The sequence below is a fragment of the Eulemur rufifrons genome, chromosome 24, assembly GCF_041146395.1.
Source record: "Eulemur rufifrons isolate Redbay chromosome 24, OSU_ERuf_1, whole genome shotgun sequence".
Lineage (NCBI taxonomy): Eukaryota > Metazoa > Chordata > Mammalia > Primates > Lemuridae > Eulemur > Eulemur rufifrons.
In genome coordinates, this window is record NC_091006.1 from 31,751,148 (window position 1) to 31,769,529 (window position 18,382).

Consider the following 18,382-nt stretch of genomic DNA (forward strand, 5'->3'; position numbering starts at 1 on the left):
AGAAACAGACAGAAAATTCATTCAGTTGCACAGAACTAAAGCTGAGAGGAAAAAAAAAAAAACCCTAAAGATGCATTTTAAAAAACATCAGCAAAGATCTAAGTTTAACACAGTCTGAATCTTTAAAAACACTATTTGAACTTTCTAAACTGTTAATCACATTTAAATGATTTAATAATGGATGTCACACCTCGGAGTACCTCGGTTCATTTTGCAGAGAATCAGCCTTGATTGCAAACCCTTCTGACCCCACAAACTGCCTGTCAACAGCCGACTATTTATGTCAATCAGTCTTACCAGGAAGACTCCTTTGAATGTAGAAGGTTCTTATAAAGTGCTGCTTCTGCGTGATCTTCCTGCTTTGAGCAAATAAATGAATCACGTTTTCGTCTCAAAAAATTCAAAAGATCACCATAGCAACAATATTCTGTAATGACCAAGGTGGGCCCTGTGAGCACATAAGAAAAGGTTAGAACGAGGTGAGGTATATAGATCATCCTGCCTCCCACAAAAACACCCGAGGGTGGTCATGGCCATGAACGTTCAGCTTCAGTGGATGAGCTTAGCTAGTCCCAATGTCATCCTATCTGTTAACACCACTTATCAGAAAAGCAGCATGACGTGGAGAAAACTAAAACAAGCACGCCTCTTTCCACCTGACTTTCTAAGTGACGTGAGTGCGTGGGGCCAGGCGTCACTGCTGGTTTCAGACAGAAGTCGCTGCTCTCAAAGGTTCTGCTCTTATCAAGCTTCCTACGTGAATGCTTTGATTCACTCCTGTTTACAGCAGGGCTGCGCGCGCTCTCCGTAAGGTTATTATGGAAATGATGAAGAGGACAAACTGCGGCATAGTAGGAAATCAGCCACACGGAGCAGCCGGCTGAGACAAGCCTGGAAGTGGGTGAAAACCTGAAATGACCTGCGTTCCGAGCGCTACTAGTTGAAAAATTCTCTGCTGTTACGGATACTTGACGCTGCAGTTCTGAAGTCACAGGCAACTATTTATTTAACTTGGGTAGAAATTTCCCCATGAGCAATTCACGATGTGGTGAAGCAACATTTATGGGGGTTGTTTTGAGACATTATATGAAGCTGTTGACTTTAGCTCGGATCTCTCCAGATCACCGGGAACAGCTCCTCTTACGCATCTTGGTTCCTTCAGACCAAAATGCTTTCTGCAAACACCACGGACAGCCTCGATGGGAACCTCGACTGAGGCTTCACATTGGACATTTATTTTTACAGAAGTCAAATGTTTGCCTCGTTTGGTGTATATTTGAGAACTGATAGGCTTAGAGGCCCGTTTTAAATTATGGTATGGAAATGAATATTAACCCTTTTAGTGACTACATCTGCTTCAGCAATATATAAAGCTTGCAAGGTAGGAAAAGCCTTCCAGTTGAGATGAGACATTCAAGAGGTCAAGGTTGTCCATGTTACACACAGGACAATAACTAGAACAGTAACTTGGTTGCCCTAGCCCGTGACGGTAAAACTAAAATCTACATTTTTTTTTTTTTTTGAGACAGGGTCTTGCTCTGTCACCCAGGCTAGCACACAGTGGCATCATCAAAGCTTACTGCAACCTCAAACTTCTGGGCTCAAGCGATCCTCCTGTTTCAGCCTCCTGAGTAGCTGGGACTATAGGCATGTGTCACCATACCCGGCTCATTTTTCTATTTTTTGTAGAAACAGGGTCTTGTTCTTCCTCAGCCTGGTCTCAAACTCTTGACCTCAAACAATCCTCCCGCCTCAGCCTCCCAAAGTGCTAGGATTACAGGCATGAGCCACCACGCCCACCCTAAATCTACATTCTTAAGAACAACAAGGAAAACAAAATCTGGCAAGAGAGAACAGTCTGGTTAAAAATCTTGCAAGCAGTTTATAATCAAGCATTATCAAAATCATATGAAAACGTCACCCTTTGATAACCTGACAGCTAATAAAAGGCAATATAAGACATGGCTTTACCTCCGATGGTGCACGCTCCGAGAAGATTCACAATGTTCATGTGATTGCCCAGGTAGCTCAGGACTTTGAGTTCAGACATGAGGGCTTCTCGTTCCGTTAAATGGGCACTTGCTAAAATTAGAAAGATCTTCTTTAAGCAAAAATCAAACTTGGCAAACTGAGGCATTGCATGCAGGAGCTTGCGGGAACTTACGTTTGAGCATCTTCACAGCGACAGTCATGGCCGAGTCCGACTTGATTAAGCCGTATGCAGTCGCCTCAACAACCTTCCCGAAGGCACCAGCACCCAAGGTTTTCCCTTTAGGAAGGAGGACAACAAGGTAAGCGGTGGTAGGGGTGGTGGGACCGAAGGACCATTTGTGCGATTTCAAAATCAAAAAAGGAATCAAAGACAATTTGTCTAGAATCATTTCCCTATGTTTTCTATGCCAAACCTATTAAAGGTGGTGGAGAAATTTCACAGAAAACATTTACTGTTTCAGGTGGAAGAACACAAAGGAAACCATTGGGGTTCCCTAAAGTCATTGTTATGTGTACACAGAGAGGTGATGTGGAAAGCCCCGGTTTCGTACTGACCAAAACTCAGCCTGTTTCTGGGAAACTCCCACTTGTGATCATAAGGAAGTTGCGTTGGGTCTATGTAAACATAATTGTTTCCATTTATCTCCTCAACAACCTTCCACTGCACTTCGTACATAGGTTTCTGGATGGGAGAGAGAGAAAGCGAGATTATCTTTTAATGATTAACGCCATGGTCATGACAGCACTCAGGGGAGAGAACAGGTGAGTGGTTACCTGTAAATATTTGTAGGTCAGAATCATCACGACAATGCACATCATACCAGCAACGATTACGAAACCAATCAGCAAAGGCGTGAACAGGGTGTGGGGATGGATTTGTTCTAAAATAAAAGAGAAATGTGGAATCACAAACTATTAGACGGATAGGATCTTCGCCGTAACTACTCATCCCGAAACTGAGCCGCCTCCCACCTTATAGCCCGTGGCAGGATGCAAAGCTATGAGTCTCAGATCCTCACCTTGGCTATGCTGTACTTGTTATTCAAATGACTCTTTAGAAATACAACTTTAAACCAGAATACTGTGGAACAGAAGTTGCGACTTCTGTAGCAGAAGAATAATTTTATGCTGTTTTTCAATGAAAAGCAACATCTGACTGAATTTTGTATTTCAATCAAATTCCTGCCCTGTACAACTTTAAAAAAGGAGCTTCCTTTATGGATGGTTTATATTTTCTTCTTTACGCCTGTCCTGTCTATTCCAAATTCTACACTGGGCATGATTGTCTTTTACAACCAAGAAAAACATTTTTAAAGTATTCTTTTCATTACCCTGTCTGAAAAAATCAATGATGTAGAACAATGTAAGATTCTTCCACTCACTACTCAAAAACTGAGAAAATATAACATTATTTGGCACTAGTCTTTGCCAATTCAAGAAAAAAACAAAAAACAAAAAACAAAAACTGAGCCCTAAAAATGTAGGTGCCCAGTTTCTTCGTCTTCTAACTTTATACCAATTTCATCAAACCATCCACAAGGATCATTTAACTTAGGAAAACTAGTCACTCATGAATCAAATTTTAAAGATTTTAAAGAAATCACTTGCTAACGTGATTTCATAAAAGACAGTGTTAACTTTCTGATACATTGTCTGGCAAAGGGTTAAAACAACTCATTTTAAATATCTGAAATTTTAAACGGAATTTAAATTTTAAATTGTTCCGTTTGGGTATAAGGCAAATATATTCCTCTAGGTGCTTTCCCTACCCATTTTCAATGGAGACAACTGTAAACATACAATTAATTATATATATAGAAGACGCACGTGCATACACATGCACCCACGTAAAATACAGAAAGTAGCATGGGTTAAATTACTCCGGTAAAATCATAAATTTTATTAACAAACTAGTACGAGATGAAACAAGATGACAGCGTGGTGGGATGATGCATTACCAGAAATGACACGGCTAATGTCGGAATGGATTTAGAATCATGACTGATATGGTAGACAGAGCCTCAACATCCCCTTAAATTGGATTAAAAAGAAATATACCTTTGCTGTTACCTTTAAATGCAAAGTTAAAATAGGCAGAAGTCTTGCCCACATCGTTGTAGGCCTTACACTCAACCGTGCCATTGTGCTTGAATGCACCCGAATCTATGGAGCTCTGAACCACCAGTTTCCCAAAGGCTGGCCCAGAAGAGTTCTGTATCTGCACATCCACGGGCAGTACAGGAGCAGAGCACCTAGGGAAGAAAACAACCACCCAGGCTGACTCTAGGAAAAGAAATAAACACATGCAGTACTTAAAGCTAGAGGTTCATAATCAATAAAAAATTTCCTTTTACAGCTGTCAATGTTTGACGAGGAATGGGCACTTTTCTGGCCTAGAAGTCAAGAAAAGCGCCGCGAACGAGAAGAAAGAGGAGAGGAGGCTTTGGAGTCACGTGTGGGCTTGAATCCTGACAAGTTGCTTAAACTCTGCACGATGCAGTTTCTACAGATGTAAACACTCAGATGGGGTGATGGTAACACCCCTCGTGAGCAGTTATCGGAAGGATTAGAAATGAATTACATAAAATGGCTGGCATAGACACTAGTATACAGTAGATCCTTATACGTAAAAAATATTTGAAAAGGTATGTGAATGGCTGAAATGAAATAGCATGAACTATCTACAGGGTTGAGGACAGGAAGACACTCAAAGCAAGGACTAGAGTTGGAGGTTCTAAGAAGGGCGGGCCAGTCGTACTGTAGGTGACAAAGACCACTGCCACCATGAGCCGTCCTTTTCAGGGGCCACACCCTGACCACTCTCTGCTAAACCTAGCCACTTCCTATTCCCTTCTTGACACCTACGTGTCAGTTGTTTATTCTGTCTCTTGTCTGTCTCTACATACTGGAATATAAACTCATAAAGGCAGAGACTTGGGTGTGTGCTGTTCATTAGAACAGCGCCCAGCACACCGCTGGCACTCTATAAACATGTGCTGAATGACTGTCACCACTGGGTTTGCTTCTATTGTGGGCATCCTCTCCTGGGGTCTTCAACTCTCCTTATGATTTCCCGAAAGAAAATATTCTACTAAAACTCAGCTGAAAACAACAATCCTATGTCACCTCTTCGACTTACTGTGACAAAGAGGTCTATTCTATGAAAAATAACATTTCCACTATCATCCGGAGGAGCATCCAATTGTGATGTTAAACTGGGCTTTTAAAGCCCGAGCATACAATAGCAATTGATGGATAAAAACAGCGCTGTTGACCCCGTTTTCAACTTCAGGTAATGCGGAAGGACAATTTAAGGCTTAAGTGTGGCTTGTGCGGGAGAAGCAGCCCGGTGCCAGATGTTCTCTGCTCAGGAGCTGGGCACCTAATCAAGGAGAAACCCTTTCGAAAACAGGTCGCTTACAAACGCCATATGTACGTTGTAATTGCGCGATCATTACTTTTTGGTAACTTGGCAATTAACTTCCGAGGTAATTTTTTCATGATAACTACAGCCACGCTTCCCACACACATTACCTCCTGCGTATAGAATGGAAATCTAATTACCCTGTCCTGCAAAATTGCTTTATCTACCTGCAGGCTAGAAATTGCATGATAAATCCAGAAAGATAACCACCAAAATAGAGAAAGTCATTCCGTAATCATTTTTCAGCAAACAAAATTAATGTCGACCACGAAAAATACAGCAATTATCCCCTCTAAAAAGCCACATGGCTAGAAAAAAAAAAAAATCATCATCAAAACAAAGCTTTTGCAAAAAAAAAAAAAAAAAAAGTCTGGAAAACATTTGAAATTCAACTGAATCGCACAGTCCTTCCCCTCTGCATTTTAAGCAGTGCCAAAAATAGTCATCTCACCTCTGCTCAGTTCCTGGACAAAAATACCAGTCTATTGTGGGCTCGGGAAACCCTGCTGCCACACACTGGAGCATGCCATTCACCAGCCGGTCGTAAGTCAGGATTTCTGGTTTTGCTGCAAGAAAAGAGAAATGGCCGTATGTCAGACTGCTGGAAAACCTCGGCAAGATTCCCTCCACTCCCTCTCTAGTCCTTAGAACCTTCCTGAGGTCAGGGTCCACCCCAGCCCCCCAGAAAGGCTTTCCCAGCTCCAGCTGCCCAGCCCCAGCAGGGACCATGCACATCCTGCAGATGTACAGGTCTCCTGGGACCCTCTATTCCAGGGATGGTGGCTGAAGTAGAGGTTGCAGGGCCACCTGGCAGGGCTTCTGCTTCCAGTGAGGGGACTCTGGAAAGACTGCCTGTCACCAAGGCTCTAGGAGTCCCAGCTGCTCTAAAGGGGAAAGTCCTGCTCAATGATTCCCGCCAATGGGGTTTCAAGTTCTTGTACCTGCCACGGGCACGTCAAGTTATTGTGGGAACCGGCATGGATGAGATTAGGAGCTGTGGCAGGAAAAGAAAAGCCCCACTCTTTCTCTGTCTCACAAATTTTCTCCTTTAGCAGGGTGGAAGGGGTGGCACTGATAAAGATCTGAATCGCTCTATTTAGAAGGAAGTGAAAACATGAGAGCAAAATACAATATGGGCTTTTAACTCCAAATCTTTGTTTCAAATGCAAAACATGAACAGAAAATTAGATGAGAAAAAACCAGCCCAAGAATTTTTGTTCATCCATATATCTGAAACTGAATATAACCATCTTTGTAAATTGTATCAGCAGGAATGCTCTAATTTGCCATTTCTGTGTAACTACAGTAATCAACCGATATTCAAGAATTCCAAATGTTTGAAATTATTTCTAAAGGGAAAGCAAGATGCCCTTCTGTTCAGTTGTTCTGATGGCGATATAGCTGAAGGGTTCTGACCCCTGGAGAATGAGCAGGCTAAGCTGGGAGCATCCTGACGGCAGGGACGGTGACGTGAGCACCTGTACTTGGAGGGGCGGCATTAGCTGTGCCAAGTCTAAGCACAGAACCACAGGGGCCATGTGCACAGCAGGCAGAGCTGAGCACCAGCTCCTACACTTAGCAGCTCTCTGACCTTGAGAAACCTTCTGAATCTTTCTCTAAATTTGTTTGCTCAACAGAAACGGGAGGAAAATGTAAACTGAGAATAATAACAGTGTCCATCTCCTAGGGATGCTGAAACAGTTAAATGAGATGGAGCATACCAAGAGCTAAGAATGAGCCATAGAAACGAAACAACCCATTTATTATTAATTATCATTACTGATTTCCATGATTCTTTTCTAAGCGGAGCACTCATCCTCCTTGGTTAATCAAGTTTGCTACAGATTAAGTTAACTGTATTTGCCACTCTAAATACTCTCTTCAATGACCTAAAAATTGTTTCTTTAAGATAGTCTGGTAATGTGTATGTTTAAACCTGATGCGCTGGGAATTAAACACCAATTATGTGGCAACTGATAGGGAAAATAGACGTGGTGAGAAGGACAGACTGACAGATCAGAAGCTTAGGAAGTTTATTTCCCCAAAGGAAGGGGACGCTGATAAATGACATCTTTGTAGAACTACCTCTCAGCACCTCACCTCCTTGGAGGCAAGGAGTTGGCAGGGATCAGAGTGTCTACATGCATGACACACCCACCTGTCACTCAACCTGGCCCTGCTGATGGGCAGGCCATTTGGCTACTACACACAAAAGAGCAACTCTCCAAAACAATCTCAAGGTAGGGGCATCCTTGAGAGTTTGGCTCCGATGCCAGCTTTCACAAATAGAGCAAGAAGACAAGCCATCATCTTGCAAAAGCATCCATCTGGCAAGTTTCATTTAATTATCACGGGCAACTGTGTGATCGGGCTGAAAAGTAGGGCATAACACACACACACAAAATCAGTGGACCCTTAGGAGAATGCTACCTGCTGGAGACTGAAGGCGCCATACGGTAGGTCTCTCCGGACTCAGTTTAAGTGTCACCTGTTTTTCAAAGGAACTCCCAACTCTCCGAAGCCAGGTTGACTGGTCTCTCTCCTTATTTCCGAAGCACTTTAGAGCACCTGATGCTGTCACGCAAGATCTCGGTCTGCCTCCTCCATCTGACTAGACGTTCTCAAGGGCAAGAACCACATCCTACTGACTGATTGAGGCTTTGACGCCTAGCTCAGAGTCTGACCCACAGCAGACACACAGTGAGAGCTGCTGAATGAGTAAGATGCTACCCAAAGGAACAAGTCTCTTACATCCCAAAGGCATTCAGTGAGAGTCACAAGAAGAGACCTGGGAGAAGAGCCTAATGGTGACTGTCCTAGGTAGGGGCGCTATTTCTACTATTCTTGCAATAGAGGGCCATGAGATAAGAAATCCACAAGTATGCATTAGTATGTGAATTTCTTAATACCAAGATCAATGATTAAAGGGCAGAGATAACTGGATAGAACTCAAACGGGAATCACGTTCATAACACAGACTTACTCATAACTACATTTCCTTTTACACACATACTTCCTAATGCCCGTAATGCTACATATGGATTTTCAGAATTAACTTTAACTCCATAAGGAAAAAAAGGATGAAAGGATACCTTACGATATTAACAATGGTTATCTCTGGGTGGTGGACTTATGGATAGTTTCTATTTTATTCTTTTGGCTTTATTTTCTGATTTTATTTTACAATGAACATGTAGCTAAATATGAATCATAAAACCTTTTTTTAATTAAAAAATTGGAACAGCTCAAAATTATATAATCGATTACATTTAGCTTTGGTTACAAGTGCGCTAATATCCAAGCCTTGTAGCGTGACACCTGGTAGCAGTTATACAACAGCCGTGGCTGGCACCGGTGCAGTCCGGCTGGCCTATTTGTTCCCGTGTACTGGCTAATTAAGCAGTTTTTTTTAAGCTACTATCCCAGGTGGGTCATTACCTGAGGCTAATTGAGCAGCTTTTATCCTATTAGGTCTTAGGTTGGCCAACCAAGCTCACAGGGTCCTAAACTTTCAATGTGCATTAGATTCACTAAGGGAAGAGGTTAAATGCAGATTCCTGGGCCCCACCTGCAGAGAGTCAGTAAGCTGAGGATCTGATCCAGAAATGCGCTTTTTAAAGGTACAGTTAAGGGACCCAGTTGGGGCCAGCACTAGAGTGAGGCAAGAGAAGCACTTAGGGCACCAAATCTAAGAAGGCACTAACCCTAAAGGCTTCGTGAATGGGCACCTGTGAGCCAGCACCTCCTTAAATTTTGCACCCTGGGTGCTCTTTCTCTCCTCGCCCTCGCCCTTGCCTTGTCCCTAATGTTGGTGATGAGAAACCTCATTCTGAAAAGGCTAAGTTACGCTGGTACAGTGTAGGCTGTACATGGCAACTTGCATTATGAAAATGTTTAATGCATAAAGAGTGAGCTAGGTAGATATCTAATTCCTAAAAATGAAAATCTGGGCTCATCTGCATTTTTTAAGAGCTTCAGTGCACCGCGTTTGGCATTAAATATACATTTTGCTTTTAAAGATACATAACTCTCCACAGTTCTTTAGGTTAAATCTGAGCTGTGGTTCCTTAGATATTCTACAATAAGCAGTATACCAAGTGACACGTTCCTTAATTCCTCCCAAGTTGGAGGTTTAGATAAGCCTAAGAGGTGTATAAGTTATGCATTTCCTGCAGAGATTTAAAAAATAGCCTTTTTTCTTTCAAAAACATGGTGGGCCTGAATTATTCCGGTATCTCTCACAACACTGATCAGCTTGTAGGCAGATTTCAGAATGCTTGTAACTCTACTGAGAATTTATTACTCATGCAATTACAACTCCTAAACATCCAGTGATTTACCCCAACAGATTTGTGATCTTGCAAAACAATCCTTTTCATCACCATCAGGTCCACGAGGAAGGCAAGAACAGAATAAATTTTAAGAACACAGCACAAATACCAAAGCTGAGGGCTGGCAGTAGCTGGGAAGAGGTACACAGTAAGTGGTGGGGAAGATCTTTCTTCATGTAAGCACGGGGAAGGGTCTTTGAGTAGAGCTCTTCTCTCACCCAAACACCTTACCCAACTCCTGCTATAAATGTACATTCTACAATCAGCAGGACAAAGAACACAGACTTAAATCTCCCCATGATAAAAGACTAAATGGAGGAGCATGAAGGTGAATTCCTATTTTTACGATTCTAGGTTTGCAGGTGTTTAATGGTGATGCAGCAACGCTTTTCTGCAAATTTGTCACTATCCTGGTTTTGGTCTGGGTGAAACCTACATTCATGCCATAATACCATTATAATAGAGGAATTTAAGTCAGCTAAAATAGGAGTATAAAAATAACTCAAGTTAACCTTACCTATAATAAAAGGAATATTATACTTTTTAAAAAATCCCCAGAATAGATATTTTGGAAACCTACTGTGTTTTATACATTCTTAAAGATATCCAGAAATTGATGTATGGGCACTTTAACAGAAGTTTAACAAACAAAACAAAACTTCCAACTACAATCTCCTGCACCCAGATATTAACAGAGTGTCTATCATTTTAAAAAGCAAAAAAAATCATTCTCTCAATGCAGTGATGTTCTAAAGTAGGGGTCAGCAAACTTTACTTACTGTAAAGGGAAGATAAATTATTTCAGGAAATACTTGTGGGCCATAAGGTCTCTCTTGCAACTCAACTCTGCAGCCGTGGGACACATGTAGCCATAGACATTATATAAACCAATGGGCATAGCTATGTTCCAATAAAATTTACTTATGGACACTGAAATTTGAATTTCATTCTCACATCTCATGAAATCTCCTCCTGGTTTTTTTTTTTTTTTCAACTATTAAAATTTTTTGGTTTTTTTTTTTAAAGACATTCTTAGTTTGTAGGCCATTCAAAAACAGGCTGCGGGTCAAATCTGGCCTGCAGGCTGTAGTTCTCCAAACCCTGTTCTAAACAGCAATCAAAAAGAAACCCCAATCATGAGATTAAGTTGAAAAATGATGAAAGTACTTGGAGAAAGCCTTGCTCAGTCAGAATCACTGTGTTCAATTTACACGAGCACAGCTGCTGTGTCACCCAGACTTGGGGAGGAGGACGTGTACACACATCACCACACAGCTCTGCTTGCTGCCAAAGAGTGCTGGCATGGATAAAAGGCTATTTTTCTACTCTGTGAAAGTAGCTAATTCATTAGGCCCCATAATTCAGAAGTGGAGGAGAAGGGTACTGACAGAATGCCCATGGAAGCATTATGTACCTATTCTTGGATTAATTTAAATTTCACCACATTACAGGCAACCTTGTAGACATCTGTAAATGAAGGAGGCTAACTTGATGTAAAAACACATGGCTCAATTGAAAAGAAAATTCCCCCAGAGTGGGAGTTCCACAATTTAAAAGGGACTGCCTGCGTATGCTGCTTTTAGGGAAGAATATATGTGTGAAGTTCAGGGTCAAGTCCAGCAGAAGTTTACATGGTTTCATACCTAAACCTGTTTCCCCTGCTTCTCCCCATAAACATAAAAAATATGGCCAGATCTCAGAAACAGGGGCAATGAAGGGACTATAGATCCAGATAGGTTACCTTGTTCTCTAACAGGTTCAGTGCTAAAATAGATTCCCCCAAATTAGCAACACCACCCCCCCAAGACCAACTTTCTTATGAGATATGAGGGAACAGTAATGATACCAACCCTGGAGGGGGGAAAAACGTTTTGTTTAGTTCAGAGCTACATCTGTTAAATTTTTTCAGGATAGAACAGAATCTACTTTAAAATGTCCATACTACCTAAAGTGATCTACAGAGTTAATGTAATCCATATGAAAAAATCATCCTCATTCTTTACAGATCTAGAAAAAAATAATTCTACGTTTTGTATGAAACCAGAGAAGACCTCGTATAACCAAAGCAATCTTAAGCAAAAAGAACAAATTGGGAGGCATCGGTCTACCAGACTTCAAGCTTTACTACAAGGCTATAGTAACCAAAACAGCATGGTACTGGCAAAAGAACAAAGATATAGACCTTTGGAACAGGACTGAGAACCCAGACATAAAACCATCCTCATATTGTCATCTAATCTTTGACAAAGCAGACAAAAATATACATCGGGGAAAAGAATCTCTATTCAATAAATGGTGCTGGGAAAACTGGATAACCACATGCAGAAGATTGAAACTGGATCCTCACCTCTCACAAAAATCAATTCACAATGGATAACAGACTTAAACCTAAGGCATAACCTTAAGAATTCTAGAAAAAAAATTCAGGGAAAACTATTAGAGTCATTGGACTAGGCAAAGAATTTATGAAGAAGACCCCAAAAGCAATCATAGCTGCAACAAAAATAAGCAAATGGGAGCTGATCAAATTAAAAAGCTTTTGCACAGCCAAGGAAACTATTGTTAGAGTGGATAGACAACCTACAGAATGGGAGAAAATATTTGTATTCTATACATCCTATAAAGGGTTGATAACAAGAATCTATATAGAACTTAAGAAAATTAACAAGAAAAAAAATCAAACAACCCCATCAATAAATGGGCAAAGGACATGAACAGAAACTTTTCAAAAGAAGACAGAATAATGGCCAGCAAACACATAAAAAAGTGCTCAACATCTCTAATTGTTAGGGAAATGCAAATCAAAACCATAATGAGATATCACCTAACTCCAGTGAGAATGGCCTTTATCAAAAAGTCTCAAAACAATAAATGCTGGCGTGGATGTGGAGAGATCGGAACACTCACACAGTGCTGGTGGGACTGCAAATGAGTACAACCCCTGTGGAAAGTAATTTGGAGATAGCTCAAAGAGCTAAAAATGGAACTACCATTTGATCCAGCAATCCCACTACTAGGCATCTAACCAAAAGAAAAAAAGACATTCTATAATAAAGACATCTGCACTTGAATGTTTATAGCAGCACAATTCACAACTGCAAAGATGTGGAAACAACCCAAGTGCCCATCAATGCCTGAGTGGATTAATAAAATGTGGTATATGTATACCATAGAATATTACTCAACTACAAATACAATGGTGAACTAGCACATCTTATATTATCCTGGATAGAGCTGGAGCCTATCTTTCGAAGTGAAGTATCACAAGGATGGAAAAACGTGCACCACATGTACTCGCCATCAAATTGGTACTAATTGATCAACACTAAGGTGCTCACATGGACGTAATATCCATCAGGTGCCAGTCAGGTGGGAGGGGGGTAGTGGGGATGGGTAAACTCACAACTAATGGATATGGAGTGCATTGTATGGGGGAAGGACATGCTTGTAGCCCTGGCTTGGGCAAGGCAAAGGCATTACATGTAACTAAAATGCTTGTACCCCCATAATATTCTGAAATTAAAAAGTAAGTTGCCAATATACCTTTTTTTTTCCAGTTTAAATGTCTGTAACAACTCTTGCATCCACAGAGATTCTCTTTATAAGGAGAAAGAGATTAGAGTGTCACATCAAAAACAACACTCATAATTCCCAAGCAATTTGACAACAAAAACTCATTTCACGTTCAGGAAGAGAAAATAAAAACAGAGTTCAAACACTGTCAGACATCTCAAATGAACACACATTATCCATGAAAAGATTATGTGAAAAGGCGAGCACCTATTTTTACATCAATTAGCTACCACACCAAGAAGATCTGAAAATTATTCCTTAATTTAGAACTGTCCTGAAAGCTAGCACAGTGTATCTGTCATCTCACGTGTTGAAGACACAGAGCGTGAAAGGTAAGGACAGATGATAACCTTATTAACTTCCGGGCACTTAAGCAAGGTCACTCATTGGAGATTAAACAAGATAATTAGGAACTTTAAATCACCGTCTGACGGGTTTCTTTTAAAATTCAGTCACATCATCTTAGGAGGTCCTGCCTCACTCCTCCATGTCTCAAGATTGCGTCAGACATGGACTAAAGAAATTATGAAGGGTCCAAACAATGAAATACCAAAATGATGCTGTAGGAGCATATTTTATGACATGGGAAGGTATTCACAGTGCCTTTGTTGTGCAGCCCCCAAAAACTAGGTTAGGAAGCAATATGACCTCATTTTTGTTGGAAAAAAAAAAACAACTTCTAAAAATGGTCTGTAAGAATATACATAAGGACTCTTAGTAATGGTAATCTATAAAATGTAAATAAACATAGAAAGTTAAACTTAAAACTTGCGTGATTTTTATTTTTGCTTATTTACATTTTCTAGTTTTTCTATCCTTCACATAACACTTTTGTAATAAGAAGAAACTAACCCATGTTCACAAATGTTCACACTAACCAAGCCATATCCCAGTCACTGCGGCAGCCTTACGGCAAACTCTGAAAAGCAAGTCAGTAAATCAGAAAGGAGTTCTACTGAGCACTAGCTTTATTAATATTTAAAAATATAATTATTTATGATGAAGTTTAAAAGAATCCAAGTAATGGGGGACAATGCGAAAAAGCAAAGATCAAAAATAGATAAATGTGTTAGTAGCAAGTCATAAAATTTTTAGCCTTTAACACAAGTATAGTTTGCGCACTCATGTGTTTGGAAGGTCCTATTGTTTTTTAAAAATGGAAATAGAAAGCAAACAGGTTAAGTAGTAGAAAAACGTTTTTTGCTTTCCAAAAACAGCCAAGTTTTAGTAACTTTGCTCTCTTTGTTTTGTAAGGATATTGAAAGGCACAGTGGCCCAAAGGCCCAAAACTAAGCAGTCCTCAAAAGTAAGTCTGCTGTTAATGTTTTAGTCTGGGTGACAGTCTCTGAGGTACCAGCCAGGTAGGGGACCCAGAGGGCTGGAGAACAGGCGAAGCCATCCACATGGCTCCACAGGTCCACCTGTGATCACTTTTGGCAATTGGCAGGTTGGCCACGTGCTCTACTTGCAGGACTTTGCACTTACAGGGGCCTCTTCCTAGAATTGGTTCACCCATCCATAACTGGATTTAACTATGACCAAAAACACATAAAATACAAAAAAGGCAGCCCAGATTTTGCAAATGTGATCAAAGGGGAACTTTCACCTCAGAAGGCCTTATTCTGGGTCATTTATTGCTTTGGCCGATTTTGGCATACTGTGTGATCTATAAATAATTGCTAACACCAGACAGGATGTTAATTACATGATGCAGTGATTTAGACATAATACGTTATTTAGCATTTCCTTAAATTGTTTAATTGTTTCTCAACCCCCTGTTAACACTTTTCCATAAATGGAGTGAAATGGTGACTTTGAGAGTTAATCCGTTGCAGTTCAGCAGTCCTTCGAGTGTCTAATCTCGCTCAACATTAAGTGTGTCCTACGTAAGCCCAGCAGTGAAAGGTAAGCCCTTTAGCTCTTAATGTCTGCCTCCCTGTTACCATCACCTGACGACCACAGCGCTCCTGCTCCACAGCTGAGGGTTGTCATGAAAGGATCAACCTTGAAGATCAGAGAGAGATGTATTCATGACCTCTAAATACCACTTGTCACATGTTTTAAATGCATAACACTGATCTGGAAATGCTATCAGATAATGTTTGGAAGTATCATTTTAAGGTTACTGGATCTTGTTACAATCATTCCAGAGATTTGAAAAATAATTGATTTATCATATCAGTCATAATTTCTTCCTATAATTATGTAGATTACTTCAGGATTCACATGAGTATTTGAAATTAGAAGCCAAAATAACTTACAAAATATTTATGTTACAGATTGCCATTTAAGTACACTATAAAGTTTGTTATTTGTCCAAGAAATAATGGATAGAGTGGGGAAAAAAGCTGAGTGGATAAATTAGGGTTAAAGCGCATATTTGGTAAAAACCTTATGTATGACAATTTAATGTAACCAAAGAGATCATAGGTTCCTACACAAGTAGCACAGGCATCTTGGTGATGTCATTTTTTCTAATATCTCTAGGAATTTTGGAAAGAGTATTGCCTCTTAAGAATGCATTGGGGGTAAAGTTTGAAGTTTTTAGAATTCTATATTCCTCTCAATTTTCATTTGCAAGAAAAACAAATCACAATTTTCACTGAAGGATATCAAACATTTTAGAATTAATAATTTGATTTCTATTACATCTTAGATAAGCAATTCCAAGAATTATAATAATGCAAATTCAATGCAAAGAAGCACTGATTTTGGTTTTGCTTTTCTTTTTCTAATGAAAGTTCCCATCAGTGTCCACTGGAAGTTCTACTCAAAGATGGCAAACATATTTTAGCTCTTGGCCATTATAAACCACTTTGAATGTCACTGAGCCACTTTAACAGACCCATGTAAATCATGGCTTGGTTAGAGAAGTTAAAAACAGTATTAAAACATTTTCAAGCTTACCATGTTATATATTTAATTGTTCTCTTAACACAAACCGTCAGAGCACAAGTCTTCCATATAAGTGATAAAGACACACCTCCGCCCATATATTCAAATCTACATGTGGAATTTTCAAAACAAATGGATTTTTCAACCACCAAACATTTAACCATTCCAAATCAAGCATTTTCACTAGCATCTCCTGTAGCTGAATCTATTAAGCAATTATGCATCAGCGGCACTGAGTAAGAGTAACCTAAATTTCTGCACTAATGACATGCATTCATTATTCTGATATTTATTAATTCTAATTTTTGCAGAACACAATTCCTTTCGTCCTTGAAGCTAAGTTTATTCACAGAATAAACTGTACAGTACAGTTATGCATGTAACTGGCTCAGCTAAAATGATGTCAAAATGAATACAACTATTCCAAGTTTTAAATTTGGAAACTATTTTAGCTTTTGGTTTTAAAATTTAACACACAAAAAAATCCGACCCCATAATAATGTTAACTAAAATTTTTTTCAACGCTCCCCTGCCAAAAAAAAATCAACAAGCAAATCAGCTAACTCTATCTGTAAAGAGCAACGTGGACATACCTCACATGAGGCAGACAGTTTAAGGTTCACACAAAAATGCTACCTCTGTCAAAGCATTTGACGATCAAGACATCCAATGTGTTAAATAAGTGAAATAAATGCCCTGTCAGTTGACTCTTTGTAACAAAATGACACCAAGGAGAAGACTTTCTGAAGAGCTCAACCTGAGAAGACGGAGCCCATGTTATCTCCATCCCTGTCTCTGGCGAGATGAAGCAGGACCTCAGTGAACACTGGGTAGATATTTGAGACTCAGGCCCCGGAATACAGGAAAGGCCTCCTATTAACAGGGAATCCAAGAAGAGATCATTCTGGAAGATTCACGGCATACCCTATCTAGTTTCAAACAAGCATGAGTTCACCAGCAGAAGTGATTAAAACTGATCCTGTCGGATGGCAAATTAGCCTGGTAAGTAAAATGGTAGTAATTCTGTCCCCCAGAGAAAAGCCGGAAATGTCTTTCTGAGGTCAATGTCTCATGACCAACTGGTAGACCACACACTGGCAAGTGGAAGCAGGAAAGAGATATGTCTAAATGCCGCGTTGGCCTGGACACCAGGGAAAGAGCGCGGGCACAGAGCACCCGACTCAATAAAGCTCCCAACTGCTGAGCTGCTCACAGTGAGGTCTGTGGCGCAGGCCACACCCGTGATCTGCTGTCACTGGTCACGCAAGAGATAAAGACAGAAACCGAGAGAAGCATTGAGAAGGAGCAATTTGACAGAGTAATTTATATCTGCGAAATCTAAAAAACAAAAAATCCCAACCTTGTATTTTGTATATCTCTGCTCTTTTTCATTTCACTTTTCTACTAATTGGTTTTTACTGTATTTTTACAAGACGTATTGATCCACAATGAATTGGGAATCTTAGGCAGGTGGAGAAACACTGCACAATAAAGTTCTGCACGAACAATATGTGTATGATGCTTGCAAGGATACTGATCCACCTGCAGTCATCTCTGAAATGAGTTGAATATTAAGATTTTTCAGAAGCAGATAATTTTTGCCTGTGTGTAATATATTAAGCTCCTCTGATTAACATTGAAATTAATGAGGGCCAATGAGATACCACATAATCAAAACTGTTCCCTGGAACTGCGATAATAATTAACACGATTCTCTTGGAAGGGCAGAGTCCCGTGGTCAAACAAGTCTGGGATATACGTTGCATCCCACGGTCCCTTCCGGGGAGGCACGATACGCATCAGCATATTAAAGATTCTGGGAAGGCCAGTAATAAAGAAATGTGTTTAATTACACGAATGTGACCCTCTTTATCTAAACTCCTACTAACATCTTATTCAGAAAACACAATTTTTGAAATGCTGATAGAGTCAAACAACTCCAGATTAGCAATTAGAAAATCTGTCCCGGTGTCTCTTATGAGCTGATTCTTTTCTTCATGTATAAATGGATCACTCCACCCACCCCGCCATCCTTGCAGAGCCACAGCACGAAAGGAGGTGGTTGTGCAGAATCACCTCCTACAGCAGGTAAGATCCTTCAGAGCAAGGAATTGGCTGCAACACCCCCTTGTAGCCCAACACACATAAAGCACTCAGCAGGGTTCCT

The 18,382-nt window shown here is 40.3% G+C and overlaps 1 protein-coding gene across 4 annotated transcripts in view; it reads right to left on the reverse strand.

Annotated features, from left to right (window-relative positions):
* Positions 1-18,382, reverse strand: part of KIT (KIT proto-oncogene, receptor tyrosine kinase) — a 75,369-nt gene that overhangs the window by 8,195 nt on the left and 48,792 nt on the right. For 2 of the 4 annotated variants that reach the window (XM_069457182.1, XM_069457181.1), the window contains exons 8-14: positions 5,868-5,982; positions 4,063-4,244; positions 2,767-2,873; positions 2,548-2,674; positions 2,165-2,269; positions 1,972-2,082; positions 298-448 (exon numbers count right to left, since the gene is read on the reverse strand). In XM_069457182.1, coding sequence (XP_069313283.1) covers positions 298-448; positions 1,972-2,082; positions 2,165-2,269; positions 2,548-2,674; positions 2,767-2,873; positions 4,063-4,244; positions 5,868-5,982 — 898 coding nt within the window. Of the gene's footprint in view, positions 1-297; positions 449-1,971; positions 2,083-2,164; positions 2,270-2,547; positions 2,675-2,766; positions 2,874-4,050; positions 4,245-5,867; positions 5,983-18,382 lie in introns of all 4 variants that reach the window. The other 2 variants (XM_069457185.1, XM_069457184.1) reach the window with 1 other exon arrangement.